The following is a 21,391-nucleotide window of genomic DNA, read 5'->3' on the forward strand; positions in this document are numbered from 1 at the left end:
TTTAGGTCGATGGTACATGTCAAAGTAACATCATCATGAATGGCAAGGTTTCAGGGCTTCCCAGCTGAACATTTAAGATCACAAAGTGTCGTATTATCTCTGCCGGACGCATTCTTCCCATACTGCATCCTGGTCCCATCTCTTTCTTAGGTAAGCGATACACAAACACACTCACCTGGTCATCTATGTGATGTAAACGAAAACATGATCCATCAGATCAGACCACTTTCTTCCATTTCTTCTTGGTTCGGTTCTGTTGCTCATGTGCAGCTTGTAGAGGCTTTCATTGATGGACACGGGTCAGCATGGACACTCTGACCAGTCTGCAGCTATGCAGACCCTTACACAACCAACTGCCTTTGTATGGCAGCCAGGACTAACTTTTTCAGCCATTTGTGTGACAGTAGCTTTTCTGTGGGATCAGCCCGGACAGTCCAGTCTTTACTCCCTATGACCCTGGGTGCCCATGACCCCGTTTTTGTGAGGTACTAATCCAGCTGTCTAGCTATCATCATTTTGCCCATTTTCCAAAACATCAACTTTGAGAAATAATTGTTCTTTTGCTGCCTAATATTCCACTTCATCCACTTCTAGGTGCATGATATGCAGGTTAATGATACGGCTGATAATTGTATCTCTGTGTTCAGTCAATGTATGGTGTAAAGCTGAACTCTGTATTTGTATTTACTTTGGAATTTGGTCCTACAGGACTGAACAGTGATGAGTGTGTTCTAGCCTGTCAGGGAGGTAGAAGCACTTATGAAGCTGTGAAACACATTAAATGTCTCAGCATAAGCAAGGCCTGACTCATTAAGTTACAATGTAATGTAATCCTCTTTAATGTCAATTAGCCTTGCTGCTTAGGCTTGCAACAAACTTGACTTCACTCATCTCCATTAGTAATTGTACCTAGTGTTGTTGTTTTCACATACAGCAGGGCGTTTTTAAAGGGGCATGCACATGCCGATCCACGGTTAGCTTAAGAAATGCTTAATATAGAAGCTGTGATGAATGGATCGAATCAAGGCAAACATGTACTCGCAGTGTGTTTGTATAGCATATTCACACTTTTTACCTACTGTGATGAATGATTGCACTAATGGGCATTTGTAGGTGTTGTGTGTGTGTCTCTCTGTATGTATGAATATGTATTTGTTTTCATGAACTCTTTTTTTTTTTTTTATAGCAAAGCTTAAAACTATGCACTCCTCACCAGGGCTGTCAAAGCACTAGGCCAGTTTGTCAGTAACAACACCCGACAGCGTCTGCTCTGTGTCAAGCATAACTTTCCCCTTTAATCATTTCTGAGGCCAAGACTGTCATTATTATTAATGCTGTCAGACCCCACCCCAATCTAACCCCAACTCTCAACAGCCAACTAAAGGCGTATTTAAAGAGTAGTGCTGTCATTAATGAAGCATGTGTCTTTGTTTAGCCGTTAGGTATAGAATACAGCAGAAAAAATACCTTGCTGTTATAGAATATTAATGAGAGGTTGATAGTTGATATGAGGTGTTTTTTTTATTCTTATACCATGCAAAATCTTATTGAATAAAATAGTTTCTTAATTCTAAAACTACATGTTTAGGAAACTAGTTTTTGTTACCAGATTTTTTTTATAAAAGCTCTACACTGATGTTCTTTCACCGCCTCTTTCATTTCTCTCATTGTCAGTAATTACGCATTGTTTTATCTTTCATCTGCAGCATCCACACTACAAATCCGTATGTAATCCATATGTTGCTATAAAAGCATTATATGGATTTAAAAAAAAAAATTTAATTTGTTATTTTTGTTAGAGTTGCTCTTACAGAAAATTCATCAACATCATCTTGAGAATCAGAATCAAGTATTACACAGCATTGGGACATAATAGTTGCATTCCCACTAATGTTGTCCCAATTTTTTCAGGGTTTTATCCTCCTGCTTTTATCCATGTTTAATGCTGAATCATGGTGAAAGAAGGTCTTCTCTTACCATCCTGAGCTTTCATTGGTAATTGATTCAGAGGCGTATTATAAGATGGAATACCCCTAGTAATCAAGACTTACCGTCACTGCTTTGATCATCCATCATGCTGAATCCATTTTTTTTACTTAAAAGTATACTCTATGATTTTCTATGTGCTTATGACTATGATTTTACGTATATTTAAAGTTAAAAGCTCTTTTGTTTTCAACTTGTTGAGAACTAGAATGTTCGTGCTTATTTAAGCACTATTGTATATCAGCATGAGTCATTGCTCATTATCACTTACTTATACGAGAGAAGAGTTTGCTTTTACAGCCGCATATTTGTTAGGGTGTGTCCAAGCATGTTGCGGTTACATATACACAACATTTACATATACATTATTAGGTGTTTGTAGTTATGTTCCGTTTATGATGTACAACTTCTTCCTAAGTCCTTGTGTTTTTGATTCCAAGTCAAAGCACTGATACCGATTATATAATATTGTATCTCACAGTTCACACCCATGTTGTGCTGGCTCAGTTGTATGTTGACTGATTCCCCATCTCTCACAGTGAGTCATGCTTCTGTGTTGTCTCTTTTCTCAGAGGCCTGGATATGTTTTAGATCTTTCACAGCTAGCCTGAGGAATGCAGACATGTAGTCTCTAAATCAAAAATCCCATGCCTTGCTTAATCCACATGAAGTTTAGGAGCTGAAACAGAACAGTGTGACATGACAAGACTGGCTCCTATTCTTATTTGCACACCTTTTTCAATGTGAAATGACAAGTCTTTATCACCTGAAGTGGCATGAAGCAGGATTTATCTTAGCTTAGCTTTGATCTACCCATTTTAAGAGATGCAAGTTCTCACACCCAACTAAAGGCTGAATAGGATCAGGGTATATAGGTGCCACACACACTGCTTTAGACCTACACTGCACTCTGTGCTATTAAAGGTTTAAGTCTAATTGCCAGAAAAGAGTGTAGGACTGGGAATGCATTGTGTGTGGGGGCACACGAGTAAAAGCACTGCATGGCTATAGATGGGATTACTGACACTCTTGGTGCTAAAGAGGGTGAGAAAAAAAGAGAGTAGTGAGGAGTTAAATGATTTAAAAGCCCATGTGTAGTATATTTAAAAAGTGGAGACTCGTGTCTCTGAGAAAAGGCTTCGTCGAAGCCTCATATCATGCTGTTAATCCTTAGGGCTTATGCAAACGTTAACACTTGCACAACGCTGCTAAACGCTTCAGCCAGATTTCAGGTCTATATTGCTTCGGGAGCGATACCCGTGCCTGCAGTGCTGCCAGTCTGGAGTCTCAGAAGTGCTTGGTTGTGTGTGTGTGTATACATTTAAGAGAGAGCAAGAGAGAAGTAGCACTTCAGAATAACCTCGCTGTGAAAGATTATAAAGGGGGCCACAGACAGGAAAGCCAAAGGTTACAGAAATAAAGCCAGCAAAAGTGTGCCCAGTCTTTTGCTTATCTGGCAAGCCAGCTAGCCGGGACACTTTAAAGAGGACACATACTCCAGCACGTCCACTGGACGTTGATAAGTACTGACTGTGGTTTCTGATCTCAGGCACATGTAATCCGCTGACTATAATGACTGCACAAGTTTTCCACTTTTTTTTGTTATACTGATTTTTAAAAAGCTGTGAGCTAAAATTCATAGGGTGAGGCTTTTTATTATAATTTTTTTTTAAGTTTCTGATTTACACACTGGATTTTCCACCAGCCAACAAGTGTTTTTTTTTTTTTTTTGCTTGTTTTTTTAAATGCAGTTGACTGTCATTAACTGACCTGAAATGTGCTTTTCCAGTCATAAATCCTCATTAACCTGAACTCATTTATGACCTTGTAATAAAACTTAATTGAATTAATCTCACCTCATGTGATTCGGCTGCTCATTTAGGTGTTTGGGTTGTTGTATCGTGCTCTGGTAGCCCAGAAACCAGGTAATGTGCACCCTGTCGCCTCTGATGTGCGTGTGGAAAGCTGGCCTGTCTGACACGAGGCTTGGTTGTAAAGGTGAAAGTAAACTACATTAAATCCTCAAATCACAGCAGTGTAAGATAAACAGGCCTGCATTCTCCGGCAGCTGGGAGAGGACAAATCCACATGGATTCTAGCATAATGAAAAACACTGCAAATGCTTTTTTTTTTTTTTTGGTCATTTATGTGAACATCAACTCCTCATTGCGCAGTAGTTTAGATAAGATTTCCAAAAGCTGCAAAATCTCACACACATGGTGCTGCAAGAGATATTAACTACTCCGTGTACTGCTCATCCTCTGGCAGGCGTTTATTATTTAATTGGGCAAGGTCTCAAGCTGAGGGGTGTGAAGAATGAGGAATGCAGGCTGCAGTAGGTTGTCAGCCACTCTGATGAAGAGATCTTCCCTGGTGTACAGCGTGAACTCCTGACCTGCTTTTTCCTTCTGCCCATGTCATTCTGCTGCCTGACCGCCTCAGGAGAGCGAGAGACAGAGCTCTTCCAGTTTCTGTTTTAGTCACTCTGATCCTTTCATATTTTTGCTACTTTGTACGACTTATGTTGCATGTTACTTCTTTTTACCCAAATTACTGAATTTTGTCGTTAAAGGATAGATCAGCAAGACTACAAGGAATTCTGTCTACTAATGCCTGCTGTTGTCTCTCTCTCTTTCCAGCTTAGCCTTGATTCATGCGTGCACAAATGCTGGCCTGTTTTTTGTAAACTCGAACGCAGATTAAATCCCGCCTAAGCCTCACAAATGTTCAGATATATGCATATGTACTTTTTACTCCATGTGGGTACTTTATTCTTTTGTCTTGTAGTTCAAAATTACAAGTTTGACTCTGCGGCAGCGAAATTTCAATTCTAACTTTAGATGTGTGATGCAACGTGCTTATGCCACACGGATCTATTTGTGTGGTCATGGTCCTCCGCTGTGGCTTTGAAGCTGGTTTTGTTGGAGTGTACACTCTTTTGAGGAGTCAGACATGGGACAATCAGCTTTTTATGAAGTGGTTATCTGCTGTGTGTGTCTGGCCGGTGTGGTGTTTTACAGCAGATAGCTGTAGGCCCCCGCACCCCTATCAGTAACGGGCTGCTGGCCGGCCGCGCTTCTCTCTCTCCTGTCATTACGGCCTGTCAGAAGCCTGGAGTGTGGCTGAGGCTGTACAGAGGAACGCAGGCCACTGCAGATAGCCACTGGCCTAAAGATCAAAAGGCCTGCTTTTGAGCGTCTCTGATAAACCAGCTGTACTTCACAAACCGCATAAGTGTGTGTGCAGAGACACCCCAGAAACGCCACCGTCTCACACTTCTTAAATATATATTATAAGAATAGAGAGTACTCGTTTCTTACTCTACAATTTCTTCCTTCTCAAACCATAAAACCAGCCGAATGGATGTAGCCTTGTGGAGCAAGACAGAGAAATAATTGCATAATATTAAATTTATTCATTTTAGTGTATAATGCGTCATGTGCTTTGTTTTCTCTTTCATCTCTCTGTTGTTACACAGACCTTGGATGCAGACTACAATACACAGTCTTAGAACATATTAGACACAGTCTATTCATAGCACATACCTGAAGCTCAAATGTTCAATCTGGCTAATTGCGCTCTCTCTCTCTCTCTCTCTCTCTCTCTCTCTCTCTCTCTCTCTTTCTCTCCCTCTCTCTCTCAGGCACATTTGACCACAGTGTGACCCTGCTGGAGGTGTGTGGCAGCTGGCCCGAGAGTTTTGGCTTGCGTCACATGTCCTCTGTGGATGCCACAGACGAAGGCTTGAGGGAGAGGCTTGCTGAAGCCATGTCTGAGTCACCCAGCAGGGACATAGTAGGCTCTGGAACAGGTGAACCAAGAAATCATGACTGTTCTTCTCTTTGTATGCGTACTGACACTTTCATAGCCACAGCACCATCAGTGCATCTTTTCATGTTAGCTTTCAATATTTATATATTTTAAGCCCATATTAAAGGTTAATGCATTAACGCTTTTGTACCATTTCACAAGAAATATGACTCATCTTAATTATCTAACTTTTTACTGGACTCACATGTTAAATGAAAATTAAATGTCATCTCTTTGCTCACATGATGATCCTTTATAATTTCTGTTAGCACTGTTGGCTTTTTACCTATTTAGCCTATTTTGTTTTATCTGCTGAGACAACACAGTATGACAGTTAGTCACTGTTTCTTCAAGTTTAAAAAAAAAAATTCTTAAAGACGAGGTATGGGCATATTTACAGTGATTTCTTATGAAGATCAACTTGGAAATTGAACATTTTATAATAGTGAATTAGGTTGTCTGCAGTGAGAAAGGGAGCAAAACAGGGAGAAATTGCCATTCTGGGTAATCCAAATGTTTAACTCATTTAAGAAGCTGCAGTTCTCTGGTCCTCCCCCTCGCCGAACAAGAGTCCCTTTGATTTCTAAAAGAAGATGGAGGTTGAATCCTGCACGCCGCTGCTTGGAGCAGCAAGGTCACAAGGCCCTAATGCATTTAGCATCGACTGGCCCTCTCTCGTAGCGCGTCTATTAGGCACTAATTTGATTTGTACCTATTCATTTGCAGTCCCTGCAGCAGCACCGAGTTGGCCCTCCTCGTAATTGGTTCTGTCTCTATTTTTGCATCATTAGATTAAGGCCGACTCCCGGACACTTGTAGTCTGCGCTTGTCCATCCATTTATACAGCCTAATGTAACACAAAATTCATTACTGATCACATTACACTCAACTTTTGGCCCTCTAGCAAGGCAGATGAACACATAGTTAACCCTTTGCTACAGTAGAAAGCCCAGAGCATTGCTCAGAAAAATGGATTGTGGAAGGAAAAGCTAAACAAGCCACTCAGGGACTAGGGATATGCTGCTGGAGCCTCTGATGAGATACAACTATCATTTTTATCAGCCCATGTCTCTTGCTTAGCCAGACGCCATGGCTGTGGTTGAAAAAACATCCAGAAAAGAAATCTAATCATATACTTTTGAACTACCACAGATGATTAAGATGAGTAAATACTGATATTCCACCCCATTCTAATACCATTAGTATTATCTCTAACAGAAATGAGTCACATACAGTACCTAGGTAGGTTTTAGGATTAATAGATGACTTTGTAGGACTGAAGTAAGTGTGGGGGGTGGGGGCGCTGTTGATGGGTTACATCATACCTGGAGAGGTGTATATCATACCCAAAAGCTCTCTTTATAGTAGTAACACACTCCGTTTGAGGCAGCAGGTTCAGTGACAGTCACTTTGAAAAACAGAGGCAGATGGTTCTGTACTTAAGATCTCATGCACAAGCACGTGTCTTTTCTTCTAAAGAAGATACCGCTGCCTTGCTGTCATGGGACAAGACTTATCTCTTTTTTTTTCTGTACGTTCCTTTCTAACTAATTCTCCATCATTGCCTCCATCTTGCCCTTACCTCCTATCAGTCTTCCTCTGCTGTCATGTCCCACCGAAGCAGCAGACAGGCAGCAGACCACTATATCTGTTGTTCAGAGAAAATGAACATGATGGGTTGATGAGAAGGAAGTCTGTTCTACCCCGCCCTCAGCAGGTGATGGGGCTGTTTTTCACAGACTCCTGAAACGCAGTCATCCTGAAATTAGATTTTCCTCAGTGACATGTTGCAAATTTGATTTTGGTGATTGGTACTAAACCAACATAAATTCCATTTAAGCAGGGGAAGCGCACAGGACTGCAGCATTTTTGGTGCTTTGAGGCACTGCTTTCCCCCGGTTTCTACCACCAGTATGCCAGTTTGTATTGAGTTTAAACTCAATACAGAGTTTGCAGAGGTTATCGTGCATTCATTTCTCATTATAAGCAGAACACAATAGTACTCTTGCATTTATTTCTTTATTAAAGTACACAGAAGCAGTCAATTAATTTTTTTAACAACCTGCCTCACAGTTTGTAAATATTTAATATTTTTTGATACATTTTAATCTGGCATAATACTGATTTTCTAAAATCCTAATAATTTCAGTTGTAAAACTGACTGTACTTTTCTGAGGTGGTTTGCTGTAATGTAGGTCGAGGTGACACCTGAGTTATCAGTAGATGGCAATGTAAAGGAATAAAGAAGCTGTGACACATTTTCTAAACTAACTGTGGGTGTTCATTTAACAATAACAAGAGCCGATGCCTTTTTATGCACTTGACAGAGAACCTACACTGGCCTAGCAGGCCACGCCACAATGGCTGCTTTGTGGAGAGGATGTTTGCGACAGCTCTCAAGTACTGAGTCTTTCTCCCAGAACATCCTTTAGCATTCCTTCGGGGGTGTTCCACACTGCCCACACTCACGCTCACACACACACACACACACACACACACACACTGAGACTCTTAAGCAAGCAGACACGCATGGGCACACATAGGTGAACACAAATGGCCACATGTATACATACAAACACTGAAAGTCCGTTACACATGCATACACACACTTACACAGGCACTCACACAGTCATGCTTGGAGGTTAATGGGAAAACACATGCTTCACCCACAGAAGTACGCACTCCTTATAAAGGCAGACAAACACACGCATATAAACGCCTGTAGGCTGCAGTCTGCTATATTGCAGTGATTTTTGTTCTGGAATAAGGAACAATACGCTCTTATACCACAGCACTATTGAAAGCTTGACCCCAGATTGTTCTTGAAGGATTAATTTGTTTTTTTTGTTTTTGGTTTCTTTAACAGTGTTTCAGGCTGAAAAGTTTACATTAATGAGCTTATTTTATTACATAGTTATTCTGGTATAACAGCGTACACACAGAGTTGTCTGTCGGTCCCTTCATACAAGTTAGTATATACTGTAAATAGTATATAATTGTTGATATAGAGAGAATTTGCTGTGTGATATTTATTTAGCATTTTAAGGAGGAGTTTCCCTTGTCAGTTTTGCATTAAGCTGTTAGATTTAATCTGTAGATATCTATCTTGGGTCTATCTTCAGGACAGAGTCAAAAATGTAAAAAAATAAAATAAATCCAAAATTCTAAGACGTAATGCTTATAACAATGTGATTATAGTGTGAGTTTGCTAAACTTTATAACTCCACTATGCACAGTTTTGTCACAGTTTTTAATTCAACCTGCTTCTGTGTTTGTCAATAATATGTTGGTTGAGCTTTGTTAAAAATATATAGCAAAATCATTCATTGATCGTGTTTTTGTGGTAAGTCACTACCAGCCACTTGAAACAAGGAGAAAAAGATTAAGATTTTTGAAGATTGCAAAAAAAATAAAATAAAAAAATAAAAACAGTTGAATTTTACCAAACATCATCACCCTCCTCCTTCACCAGGTTCAGTTTCACTTCAGTAGTTTGTCAACTTCACCTTAAAATACAGGTATGTCCCATGTAACTTCTGTTCGGGCATCGACCAACAGCATCCACATTCAGGGTCCCCTAAGGTTATGAGTTCAAAAATCCTGATTGAGGACCTCTTTCAGGGTTTAGGGTTCGATTCCCATTACAGGTCTGCGTACATGAAGTTTGAGTGTTGTCTCCGTACTTGATGGCTTTTCTTCAGGCAGTCCGGTTTCCGTCTACAGTTTTCATAGTCTCACAGTCCGCGGTCCTCCGATGGATTGGCACCCAATCCAGGGTGTACCCAAAGTCTCCTGGTATAGACTTTAGGCCCCCACGACGGTAAAAGATGAAAATGAATGCTATTAAAAATAAGCATTGAGGTAGGCATCACACCACCCTGCTGTTGATTTATTTTTCTAGAATTACATGCCCAACCTTGTTTTATTGCTTACCTTGCACAAAGTCTGTACAGTTAGTAAGACAAGCTTTGTTGCCAAAAAACTGTTTTTGTCTGCTAACAGTCTCGAGATGTTCTGTTGATTTTCCAGCCACTTTGCAATGATCTAGATGACGATGACTAAGTGCTCTGGTTTCCTATTGAAACCTGGCTGTGATTGAGCTGCCTTAAAGGATTTGGATATCTTCCACAATGTAATGAAAGAACTGCTAATTTGACCACTTTCTGCTTTTCTTTCTTTTTTCTTCTCTGGTAAAAGAAGTTGCACTTTGTTGACACTAAATGACATGTTTGGGACAGTTCATTCATTCACACACAGTTCATTCATTCACACACACACACACACACACACACACACACACCTAGAAGCAGAATAAAGTCCTAGTCAGCTGTGTACTACTATGCTGTGACAGCCAGCAGCTGGTGTGTTTGCTAGATTACTTCATCCTTATGCGAAACCTATGAGTAATCTTTGGTAGAATAAAGATTAGATCTTGAAATAAATCTCAGTGTGACAAATTCTCATGGCTGTCTAATATTAAAAGATAAAAGAAAAAATGAATCAAACATATGACGTGAGCGTCCCGCTTAAACTGACGGCAGCTCATAATCATACACTCCTAATAACTAAGTGGGTTCATCAAACATGTAGCATTAGCAATTTCTGAGACTGGCTTTCTGAAACCTTCCATTTTGTTTGCCATTTTTGGTTGATGAAGGTAATACTGCTATTTGGATTGGACTGAGTCACACTTATTCATCTGTGCAATGGAGAGCCATTATATGACTGAGTGCTCGTTTCAACAGCAAAAGATAGCAATCTCTAGAGCAATAACGCATAGCCGAAAGTGCACTGGCCCAGCCGCCCGCCACGCAAGATATTAGCACGCTGCTAATCAATCATACAGCGCCTGCTTTCACAACACGTATGATAGATTACACAAACAAACCTGGTGCTAATTCTGCTTCTTTCAGCCTTCTGCTGCAGCTAGTGCTATACTTGAGCTCTGAGTTGAGATCAAGTAGTAAAGTTCAAGTGTAGTGTAAAGCACTTATATGTAGACTTGCACAGCATATATTTGCATAGGGAAAACAGACACTTACCTACCTAAGCAGATTTATTCAAATCTCTTATTTGTCTCGTAGGTAAAATGGAGAACCTTTGCGTCACTTATAGGGCACAATGTGACATGCTAGTGGCTTTGTGTTCCCAAATACAGCCACAGATCTAACCGCTGCCACTGGAACCTGAACACAAACACTGTGTCAGTGATTATAACACTATGTGATCAGATTGGTTTTTCTTATTTGCACATTTCTGGTTTTGAAATGAATGACCATAATGAGTGGACAGCATTGCTTTTATAAGCATAGATTGTATGATACCACATTTTTAATTATTATCCTGATTCTGAAAACTTGGGCATTAGTCAGTTTTGATAGCAGATTATATGTATGTTTTTTCTTTAAAGTAATTTAATTAACTTAACTACAGCTTTTTACTTTTTGCTTTTTCACTCTTTCTAAGTGAATCACTTATAATACAAATTTAAATATAAAAGAAAAGTATAACAAATCTGTGTAGTAAAATTTATTCTAAATCCTATAAGGTCTCTTTATGTATAAACATTTTCAGTAAACCAAAAAAAAAAAAAAAAACGATCCAAAAATTTGTCAGTTGATGTAAAGTGTTTTCACACATTGACATTTGTTTTGCTGATTAGTTTACTGGTTGTTGTTGTTAATGATAGACCATATGGCTCATGACCTAGTTTAACTTTAGCTAGCTTTACATTGTTGCACTGCAAGCTGTTCTCTGATATCTAAGGCCTTTGTTACAAAATTTGTTCAATCCAAAATTTTTTCCTCCAATATCTGGTTCATTTCAGTCTTTTTTCAGACCTAGTAAATTTTCAGGCCTACGACTCTCATCTTAAAGATGGCAAAAGTTGTAATGCCATTTATGTATTTGAATCCATTATTTGGGCTTATTATTTTACCATTTGTCACAGTGACTGAAAGGGGGAGGGGGGGGGCAGAGTGGAAAGAGAAAGCACCATCATTGTTTTTGCCCGTCAGCACTCACCCATTCATTCCAGGGTCACACTCTTCGGCCAGCCAAGAGGTTGAGTGTAATGTGCACCGACAGTGAAATGGTGAAGAATTATTTCAGAATACAGCTTCCTCTACATCCTCTCACACACTCCTGTACTGTACATTCCTCTGTCCCCGTCATGGAACGAAATCTTATTGTCTCATTTATCTCAGCCTCGCTAGTCTGTCACTGGCTTAGGCATACTGACTACACCATCGCCTTACAAGTGAGAAAGCAAAAGTAAGAAGGGCAAGAGATGCATTTCATGGGGGGGTTTGAAGACTGCACTTAACAGCTTGCTCAAGGGAGTGGCACTCAGAAAGTGGAACTTGAGAGAGGGAGAAAGCCAGGACATAGAGAGGGAGCATGTAAGCACTTAAAAAAGAAAACTGTGTTTGAGAATTTCTTTACCAACATGTTTAATGGACAGAAGAAGGGAAGGTGAAGATAGTTACTGATGGTTTTAATAATAACAAATTTAGTATACAATATATTATGAAATAAACAAATGCAGTTAAATGAGCTTTTTAGAAAAAGTATGGGTTTTATCTGCATTCATTTATGTGCCTGCAGGATGCTTTAAATTTGCTACATCAGAGCATCACTAATAATTATATTATCACTAATAATTATACAGTACTGGTCAAAGGTCTTAGGCACCATATTATATGCTATACCAATTTTGTTATATATGTTTATCATGTCTGCATAATTATGTACAAAATCATTCAGTATTTCAATATATGACTTAAAAAATAATAAATAAATAACATTATAGGAGCAAGTATGACAAAGTTACCAGAAGAACTCTGGTATATTCTCCAGCATGCTCAGTAAAACCTAACAGCTGTTCTCTTATAAAGCTGCACAAATCTGTGTCTAAAACTACTGATTTTAAGCAATGAGTTTTCACTCCAAATGTTGACTCTTTATTTTATTACTCTTTATTTATTACTCTTTAAATGCCTAAGACATTTGCACAGTACTGTATATAAAATATTATAATTATATAATATAATTGTTTGATGTGAAGTGCAAGACCAATCTTGTTTTTTAGTGTTAATGATTCCAGAAGTACGAGTGTACAATTTGTATGTCTATGTTTGTTGTGATCCAGATATCTGTATTGTTTTTTTCTATTTTGCCGTTTTAGGTGAAGCTTTTTTCTTTTTTAACTCAGCGCGCCTATGGGAAATAGGATGAAAAAACAGATGTAGAAATTCCAGCGATGTCCATGTGTTCTATGAGTTCTAGCTCTGACAGTTCTATGACACTCAATTTCATAAATGGCTTCAACTCGAGACTTGTGCACAGGACAAGACAAAATATTTAATTTAGTTTATTCAACCATGCAAAATATAGCTCATACTGTTGCAAGTCTGATCAGACAGGTACTTAAGATGAATGAGTGAATGCTTTGATTTCATGTTATGGGTTATACCACTCACCAACGTAATAATGAATAATGCAAATCTGGTTTTAATTTTCCCATAAGCATCATAAATTTCGTTTGCTATATTATGTTTGCATGTGTTACATGGTCTTCAATTATCTTATCACTGAGTCGTCTTTGAATAGAGCCTACACAGTATTCTTATTTATGATTTTAACCTTTTTGAAAACATTGTCTGTTCATTCCAAGTATTATTACCTTACATCCACACAGTACAGATTTACTAAATACTCACTTTAATAACTAATTTTGTTTAAAGGCAGTATTTGTTGCACTACATAGGCTTGGATTCCAGACTTTAGCCACCTTATGGTCATATGAGTCTTATGGCCACCTTCATGTTCTGGAGAAGTGCTCACATGCACTTTACTTTTGATATTTAAGTTCTTAAAGATCGAGAGAACATTTGCTTTATTTTGTCCTACATATATGAATTAATAATAGGTCATTTGTAAAGCATGTGTATAACGCAGACATTTTATGAAAAAGAAACAGACAACAAGTGGAACATCTTGAAGTACAACTGCTTCTATAGTTCCTCAAATAAAGAATGGTTGGATGTAATAGCCGTGGAAAACTCACGCTCTTTTTAGTGTTGTGAACAAAGGTGTTTTTCTTTCCGTCTACCACTTTTTCCACCTTCTCTCAATTTTCACACTGCATGCATGTGCGTTTAGAAATGAACCATTAACTGCAAGTAGAATATTGATTGTGAAGTTGCTTAGAGAAAGGACACAGTTGTGTTCAAGTATGAGACATCATTGTTTATGCTGAATGTGCTTCAGACATGCAGATTTAACCATGCCGGGTTTTTTAAATTGAATCTCTCGTGTGTATGCTGAGGAAAAATGATGAGCTGAGCTGTAGGCTAATGTGAACTGGTTTAGTGTGAGAAAAGCTGTTCTTAGTAAAAGTCCAGCTGAGTGCAAGGTTATGCTGTTTCTCAGGCTACGGAAAGTGTGACAAATCTCTGTATCTGTGCATAAGAGAAGCATTGGTCATCACCACTATCCACTAGACACTAGAACCCAGTCCTGGAGCTAGCGTGCTGACTGCACTCATTAATCAAAGGCGTATTTAGGATTATAGACAACAATCACAGCAGCTAATTGAATCAAAACACAACTTAGGCCAGAGGCTGGAGTGATTTGTAATTGTAAATGGCATGAACCTTGCATCCTGCCAGCATGGATTTCAGTCTCAGGCTTAAAGCGGTTCAGTCAGTTTCAGTGCCAGCTGTAATAAGTCTTTGTTTCAGTAGAATTTACAGATTTTAATTTGACAAGTTTCAGTGCTCATTGTATATACTAGTGTTGCTGGTCATTTAATTAAAGAATCATTATGCGTGTGTGTGTTGGGGCTGTAAATCTCAATTAGCTTTCGATTTTATTTAACTTGAGTTACAACAATATAAATACGGGTTAGTCTCACATATTATACATAAATTAATTTATGCATGTATTGTATTATGGATTATAAAGTAGATTATAAAATAGTAAACATTGTCGGTTAACTGGTTGATGTGGATTACCGTTGTGCACTGTTCACCCTTTAAAAATCCTCCTCACTCCCCAGTAACTATCTGCTGTTTTTGTCTAACAGACAAAGTGAAAAAATTGGTCTATGAGCAATTACAGCTGTTCTCACATCTGTGTTAATGCTTTGCCACTGCCGGATTCAGGTTAGAAATTACAAGAGTATACTTTGTGAGTGCACTTGCACATGCTGCATAAGCAGGACTGGCACTTATCACTCTGTTGTGCAAGACTACAGAGTTGTCCATCAAGCTGTGTGTGTGTGTGCGTGTCCGTGTGTGCAGTTTGCCGTATCAGGATGTATTGCTTAGAATTTTTTTTTATGCCACTAGTACCGTTTTTTTTTCGTGCTTGACCTTCTGACTCTCTCCATCCTCCAGAACAGAAGCTGGCCCCTGTAATGCATGTAGATGTTCCTTACTCAGAAAGTCCACATGCAGGAATGTCAGGAGCCCTGCAGCTCCTGCGTTATCTCCAGTCAGTCAGCATGACTCTCCGTCTAATGAGAATATGAGAAATGTGCCCTTGGCGGCCTTCTGAGCTGCAGGCTGGAGTGCGTTAGGGCACGGCAGGTTACGCTAGGTTTTCATTAGGTGTAATTGAAAGCGGGCTTCGGTGGGTGTAGTGAGGGTTCTGCCACCTTTACCTGTCCACCCCTGGAAGCATTCTTTAATGAGGTTGAAATATGGAGACTCCGCTCTTATTAATAAGTTTCTCCGCGTTTGCCTCTTCACCCCGTGTTATAGTGGTTGGTGCCTGGGTGTCGGGCCCTGATTGTTTTCATAACTTGTCGTCGTAACCCTTTGGGAGTTTCTTCACTTTAAGGCTGGAAAATATTGTTACCAATGTGCGCGCACACACACACATGCAACTTTCATTTCCAAGCTAATCAATCTTTATAGAACTAAAAAACTAATGTAAGAGTCGGGTGAAAGTGAAGGAATAGGTAACAGGACTCGCAAAGAGAGCAGTGAAGCATTTAGCAGCAGTAGCGACATCCACAAGGTGTGTGTCTGTCTGTGGCCTTGTCTTAAAGGCCATGACAGCGTCGGCCTGAGGAACGGTGTGACGTGAGAGCACTAACCAGTGCCAGCTGCGCCACATTGAGATTAAAGTGCAAAACAAAACAATCAGATGGGATAAGTATAGTATTGGTGTGGGTTACAGACTTCATCCCCCCTCTCAATCCCTCTCTCTGTCGTGCTCTCTTGCGCTCAAACTCACTCTCTCTCTTTGATAGTAAGGGCAGTAATTAGGCAGACTCTCTCACTGCCATTTGCTCAGACCCAGCAGTCTGATTAAGGGCTTTTTGTTTACTTTGATCCCTGTTTCGTTTCTTCCTAATGCACAACTCAATCTGTCTTGGCCACCACAAGCCCCCAGCTGCAGCAGTGTGTTCTGAATCAGGAGAAAGCACGCTGAGGAGACAAGGGATACATGCAGGCTTGCTGGCTCTGGTTTCCCAATCTTCATTTTTTGCTGCTGCATGACCTCCATAATGCCAGGTCGCCTCAGGACCAACTGTTCTGTTCACTCTGAATTGGATTTATACTGTTAACCTGCTCAACTTGCTCTGTACAGTACTTAGTACACGACTACAGTATAAGTATTGTACAGTAAATGCTGAAGACAAGAAATTGTGTATAGGGTTTTTTTTTAGGCATTGGCTTTAAAGTGCAGTTTCTGTGTGACACTGGTTTCCTATTCTGTTAAAGATTTTGTCTTAAAACAGCACCAAGGGCCATGTCCTGGTTGCTGATAGAATGCAGCAGAGATATAGAAATATATGGACGTAGTGAAATGTACATATGTCTTATGTGTCATTTGAAGAGATAAGATAGATCAGTCAAAGATGACATGTTTCAGTGTAAAAAAGATGTTTTTAGAGAGTTATAGAGTTTTGGATTTCTACCATGGTCAAAATGTTCATTTTTTTGTCTCTGAATAAACCAAGTGTCTTTACTTCTCGTCTCAAATTAATTCAAGCACATCCAGACCAAATGCGCAGAGTGGTATGAATTCATGGAAGTGGATCACTCACTCATCTTCTATACCGCTTTATCCTGTATTCAGGGTTGTGGGGACCTGGAGCCTATCCCAGGAGGCTTAGGGTACGAGGCGGGGGTACACTCTGGACAGAATGCCAATCCATCGCAGGGCACACACACATAAACACACACTACTGGCAATTTACTTTGGGAACGCCAATCAACTTTATCTACATGTCTTTGGACTGTGGGAGGAAACCCACCAAGCACGGGGAGAACACAGAGCCGGGAATCGAGTCGGGCTGGGAATCGAACACACACAGCCGGGAATCGAGTCTGGCTGGGAATTGAACCCGGACCCTGGAGGTGCAAGGAGACAGTGCTAACCACTAGATCACTGTGCCGCCGGGAGTGGATCAATGAATTTTTAATCGAAGAATGTGTTGAAGAAGCCTGTTGCATGTAACGTGTCAATATTATGACTGTGCTTGTGAGGGTATCTGTGACAACATTATTTACGTCAGTAAAAAACTCTCTCCACCGCATACCTTCCACTCTAGATTACTCCGTCTGTGGCGCACATGGTCGGTCCGTGCTGTCCAGCCCAGAGACTAGACCCATGACCTGCTGCAGGCTCCGTCTGATCACTCTCAGGTTGCAGGAAGTCTTGGAGCTGGGGTATATTTAAACCAGAAGGTTCAAGTGCATGTTTATATTGATCACTAGGAAAAGCGGTATTCTGGTCACTTCACTGGTGCACTCCCTTCACTTTGAGGCAGGAGTGTTGGATTTACGAGCTTCTGTCATGGGGTTATGTGCATGGTGCACTCTATACAAAGCAAACACACACCCTTACTGTCCTCCCTGCTGAGCACATATCATCCAGTGGAATGTAGCCACCCGAAGCCTTGCCACCCTGCTTTCTTCTCAAACTGCAGCTTGGGTCATGAGGCCACAGCCAACCTGACCCTCTCTCCTCTAATTCACTTCAAAGTAGATTTTTGGCATTTTCTATTGACCATTTTCATGGCAAGGTCACAAAAGTAGTTAAATCTGTTAAGATCATAGTTATGGTTCTAACGAAAAATAATATGGCCATAAAAAGCTTTATGTGTTTCTGTGATAAAGCTTTATGTGTCTAATATAAGTATAATCTCTACTGTCTCTACTATAATATCTCTAAGTATAATACTTTATTAATGTATAACTATGTGAGTGGTTTTGGTAAAACAATCAAGAGCATGTTCACTTGTTCCAACTTGTTGTAATGTTTTATTACATTTAAATAGACTAAAACAAGTTTAAATTCTTTATGAGCATAACAAACATAGGAAACACTAACAATGTTTTATTATGTTTATTTGTCCTGGTAGCTGGTGTCTTTGCTCATAGTTCATTATGAAACAGAGATTATGAATTGTTCGTTCTGCTGAGTGAGTGTGGTGTGCAGTGTATTTTTAAGAACTAGTATATGGACATTTTAAGCTTAAAATCTGCTAAAATTCTGTTAAAATCAAGGTTTCTCTACACGCGATTTTCTTTCGTCCCATTTTCACTAAATATGTTGAGATATAATCCAGTGAGTACGTAGTTTTCAAAAATAATGTTCAGTCCCTAATGTACATCACTCAGACAAAATCCCTTAAATGGCCTTTATAGCAAAGGTAATTTCAGTCCTTAATGTGAAGCGCTTCCTTTTTAGCCATTTTCTTGCGCATCTGATCAGCTGAGATGTGTGGAATAAGCCAAGCATTATTTCATTCTTCTATCATTTAGAAACATAATTGAGGCTTCTTATTACTTTTACATGCAAAAGGTTCACCTTATGTTTTAGCTGAGTCATGTTGTAAAATATTAATACTAGCAGAAAAATAGTTGTCCAGTTCTTTAAAAATTATCACATCAATATTCATTAATTTCTAGAATTTTTTGTTCTCTCGATGCAAAATCTGTATAATGTGTAATAAGACTATAAGAGTGGTTGGATTTATTGTGGGGCATGTGACAATTAACAAAATGATTCATCCATCTGATTTCTCCTGCCACACACTGCTTTGAAAAAAAATCTTGTTTCCGTCTTTCTGTTCATTTTTTACTGCAGACAATGAGGTTGAATTTATATTGACTAGTTCCAAAAGGGAGCTATTATGTGAATTTAAACATGCAGACATAGTTAACATTCTCTTTGTGTTTTACATCCACTGTTTCTCTTCTATCCTGTGTCGTGTTCTGTCTTTCAGCGGAACTGCAGAGAGAAGGCAGTATCGAGACGCTGAGTAACAGCTCGGGCTCCACAAGTGGCAGCATTCCTCGTAACTTTGAAGGTTACCGCTCTCCTCTGCCCACCAACGAGAACCAGCCACTCAGCCTTTATCCCACCGCTTTCCCATAGAACAGCTTCTCTTCAGTGATAAGTCCCACCTTTCCATCCCATCGCAGGGAGCTTCTTCCCGTCCTCCGTCCAGATGGATGTCGTGGTGTGTTGTCTGCTCCTTTCACCCAACCAACAGTCAAGTGAAGAGCAATGAAAATCTTTTCACATCAGGGTGGAAACAGAGATAAGACCTGCATGCAGGCTTTCAGTAAATGTGCCATTTGATTCTTACTTGTGTTACTAACATGTTGTCTTATGCAGTGTATATGAGAGAAAACTTGCTGCTGCAAGTGATTCTTGTGTAAAAGCCCTCATAGCTGCCAGTTTATCCCTCTCTCAAATACATTACATTGAATAGTTTGAAAATTGCTTGCGTGCAGTAGAGACCAGGCTACATGTTCATGTCATTGGGCATTAGTGTATTAATGCCATAGCTTCATGTATGTGTTTGTTATTCAACATATTGTTTGTGTCTTGATTCCCTCTCAGTCAAAGGTTTGGACACGTAAATTAAAGATTTATTTTCTTTTGCCTAAATGACATTCTGAAAAGGCTTAAAGTTGTTTTATTCCATTTTGTTCTATGGCAGATTTATTATACATGTATACATATTTAATTGTATTTCTAAATAAAGTTGTAATATTAATGTTTTTTTGTTTGTTTTATTTTTAAAAATGTTTCCCCACAAGTTTTCACATAGAACAAATTGGAAAAAGCCTTCTGATGTCGCTCCTTCATAAAGACAACAGGAGTGTGCAATGCTTTATTACAAAAACACAGAACTCCAATTGTAAAATAGTGGGCACTTATTGCACTTTTCCTGCTCGCTATATAACTCCATATCTGTTATTTCATTGTGTTACTATCTATATTATTAGTAGTAGAAAATAGTAACTGTGTAGAGAAGGTGTGTCCAAGCATTTCACTGCTAGTGTACTTTTAATAGAAAGATCAGGGCACAAGGCATTTTATGCAAACTATTTTGACTTGTTGCTGAATCTTAATTTTGTTTTTGTTGTTTGTATAACTATAATATTTACATTAAATGTCAGTTTCCATCATACAAAATTATACAAACATTGCATTTATATCTCATAAGATAAAGCATATTTTCAGACTATTTTAGTATTTTATATTATTACTTGAGGTGATAGAAATTACTTTTTTTTTCTTTTTTTTAATTATTTTTAGTGATTACAAATGTCAACTAATACTGCTGTTTGTGTTATAATATTGCATACAATTTCTCAGTATATTCGATTCTCTGTTCCATTACGTCCATGAATGGATTATTATTGATAGTATTTTTTTTTTTATTAATTTTTGGACTAAATCATGTTCATGTGACTGCCATTGTGTGCTATGTTCCATGTTTGCATTTATGTTTTTTGATTGCTGCATGCTGAGCCACTTATTTTCCTTGGTTTCCGTTTAAAATTTTTAAGATCTGTTTTTTGAACCATCTTTACTCAACATCTCTTTAGGTGTGTGAGGTCTGTGTGTAATGTCTTGTTTAGAGGGAGTAAATAACTGTGTAGCAAATCTGTCTCTCTAAACAAACACATGCGTGCACTCACATATCAGTTTGCTTCTTTATGGCTTTTCTTAAGGAGCTATTCTCTTCAGCTAAACTAGACAGGACATAACATGTCAGGACATAAAGAAACTCCAGTGATATTGATGAAGGTTTTGCTGTAATAGCTTTCAGCTCAGTTTGTGGCGTAATGAAAACTCTTACAGTTGGATTGAACAGTGTAGCAACACTGAGGTGCATGTGATGTGAAGGGATTGCTGGCCTCACTTGCTGAATGATTTACAAAGGTCAATATTGGCATGACTATATTGCCATGAATGCATTGCACATGCTTTTTGTAAACTGCAGTATGCTTTTAAACGACACTGATTTAATCCTTTTGAATATAAATCCTTGCAAATGAAATGTTCTATCAAATGCGCATTGCTTTGTGTCTCTTTACTTAAACGATGAACTGTTCATTCTGACCATTTATGGTTATGTGTCAATGCCAATACTGAGCTAAGACACAGTATGAAGAGAGAATAAATAATTAAAGCATTACTTAAACTATGTTATCATTTACATTTCAGTAAATCATTTACAGTTTAACTGCCATGCTTCTAAAGGTATTGCAATTTCTCTTAATTCCTTAAACTTAAACAAGTGAAAATTGTCAGCTGCTTTTTCTTTTAGCCT

General features: G+C 38.9%; 1 protein-coding gene across 3 annotated transcripts in view; it reads left to right on the forward strand.

Annotated features, from left to right (window-relative positions):
* bcas3 (BCAS3 microtubule associated cell migration factor) overlaps positions 1-21,265 on the forward strand; it is a 207,852-nt gene extending 186,587 nt beyond the window's left edge. For 2 of the 3 annotated variants that reach the window (XM_053506832.1, XM_053506834.1), the window contains 2 exons: positions 5,630-5,797; positions 19,046-21,265. In XM_053506832.1, coding sequence (XP_053362807.1) covers positions 5,630-5,797; positions 19,046-19,197 — 320 coding nt within the window. In that variant the 3' untranslated portion in view covers positions 19,198-21,265. Of the gene's footprint in view, positions 1-5,629; positions 5,798-17,365; positions 17,865-19,045 lie in introns of those variants that run through there. The other variant, XM_053506833.1, reaches the window with a different exon arrangement.
* The last annotated feature ends 126 nt before the right edge of the window (positions 21,266-21,391 follow it).

Source organism: Clarias gariepinus, chromosome 11 (genome assembly GCF_024256425.1).
Source record: "Clarias gariepinus isolate MV-2021 ecotype Netherlands chromosome 11, CGAR_prim_01v2, whole genome shotgun sequence".
Taxonomy (NCBI): domain Eukaryota; kingdom Metazoa; phylum Chordata; class Actinopteri; order Siluriformes; family Clariidae; genus Clarias; species Clarias gariepinus.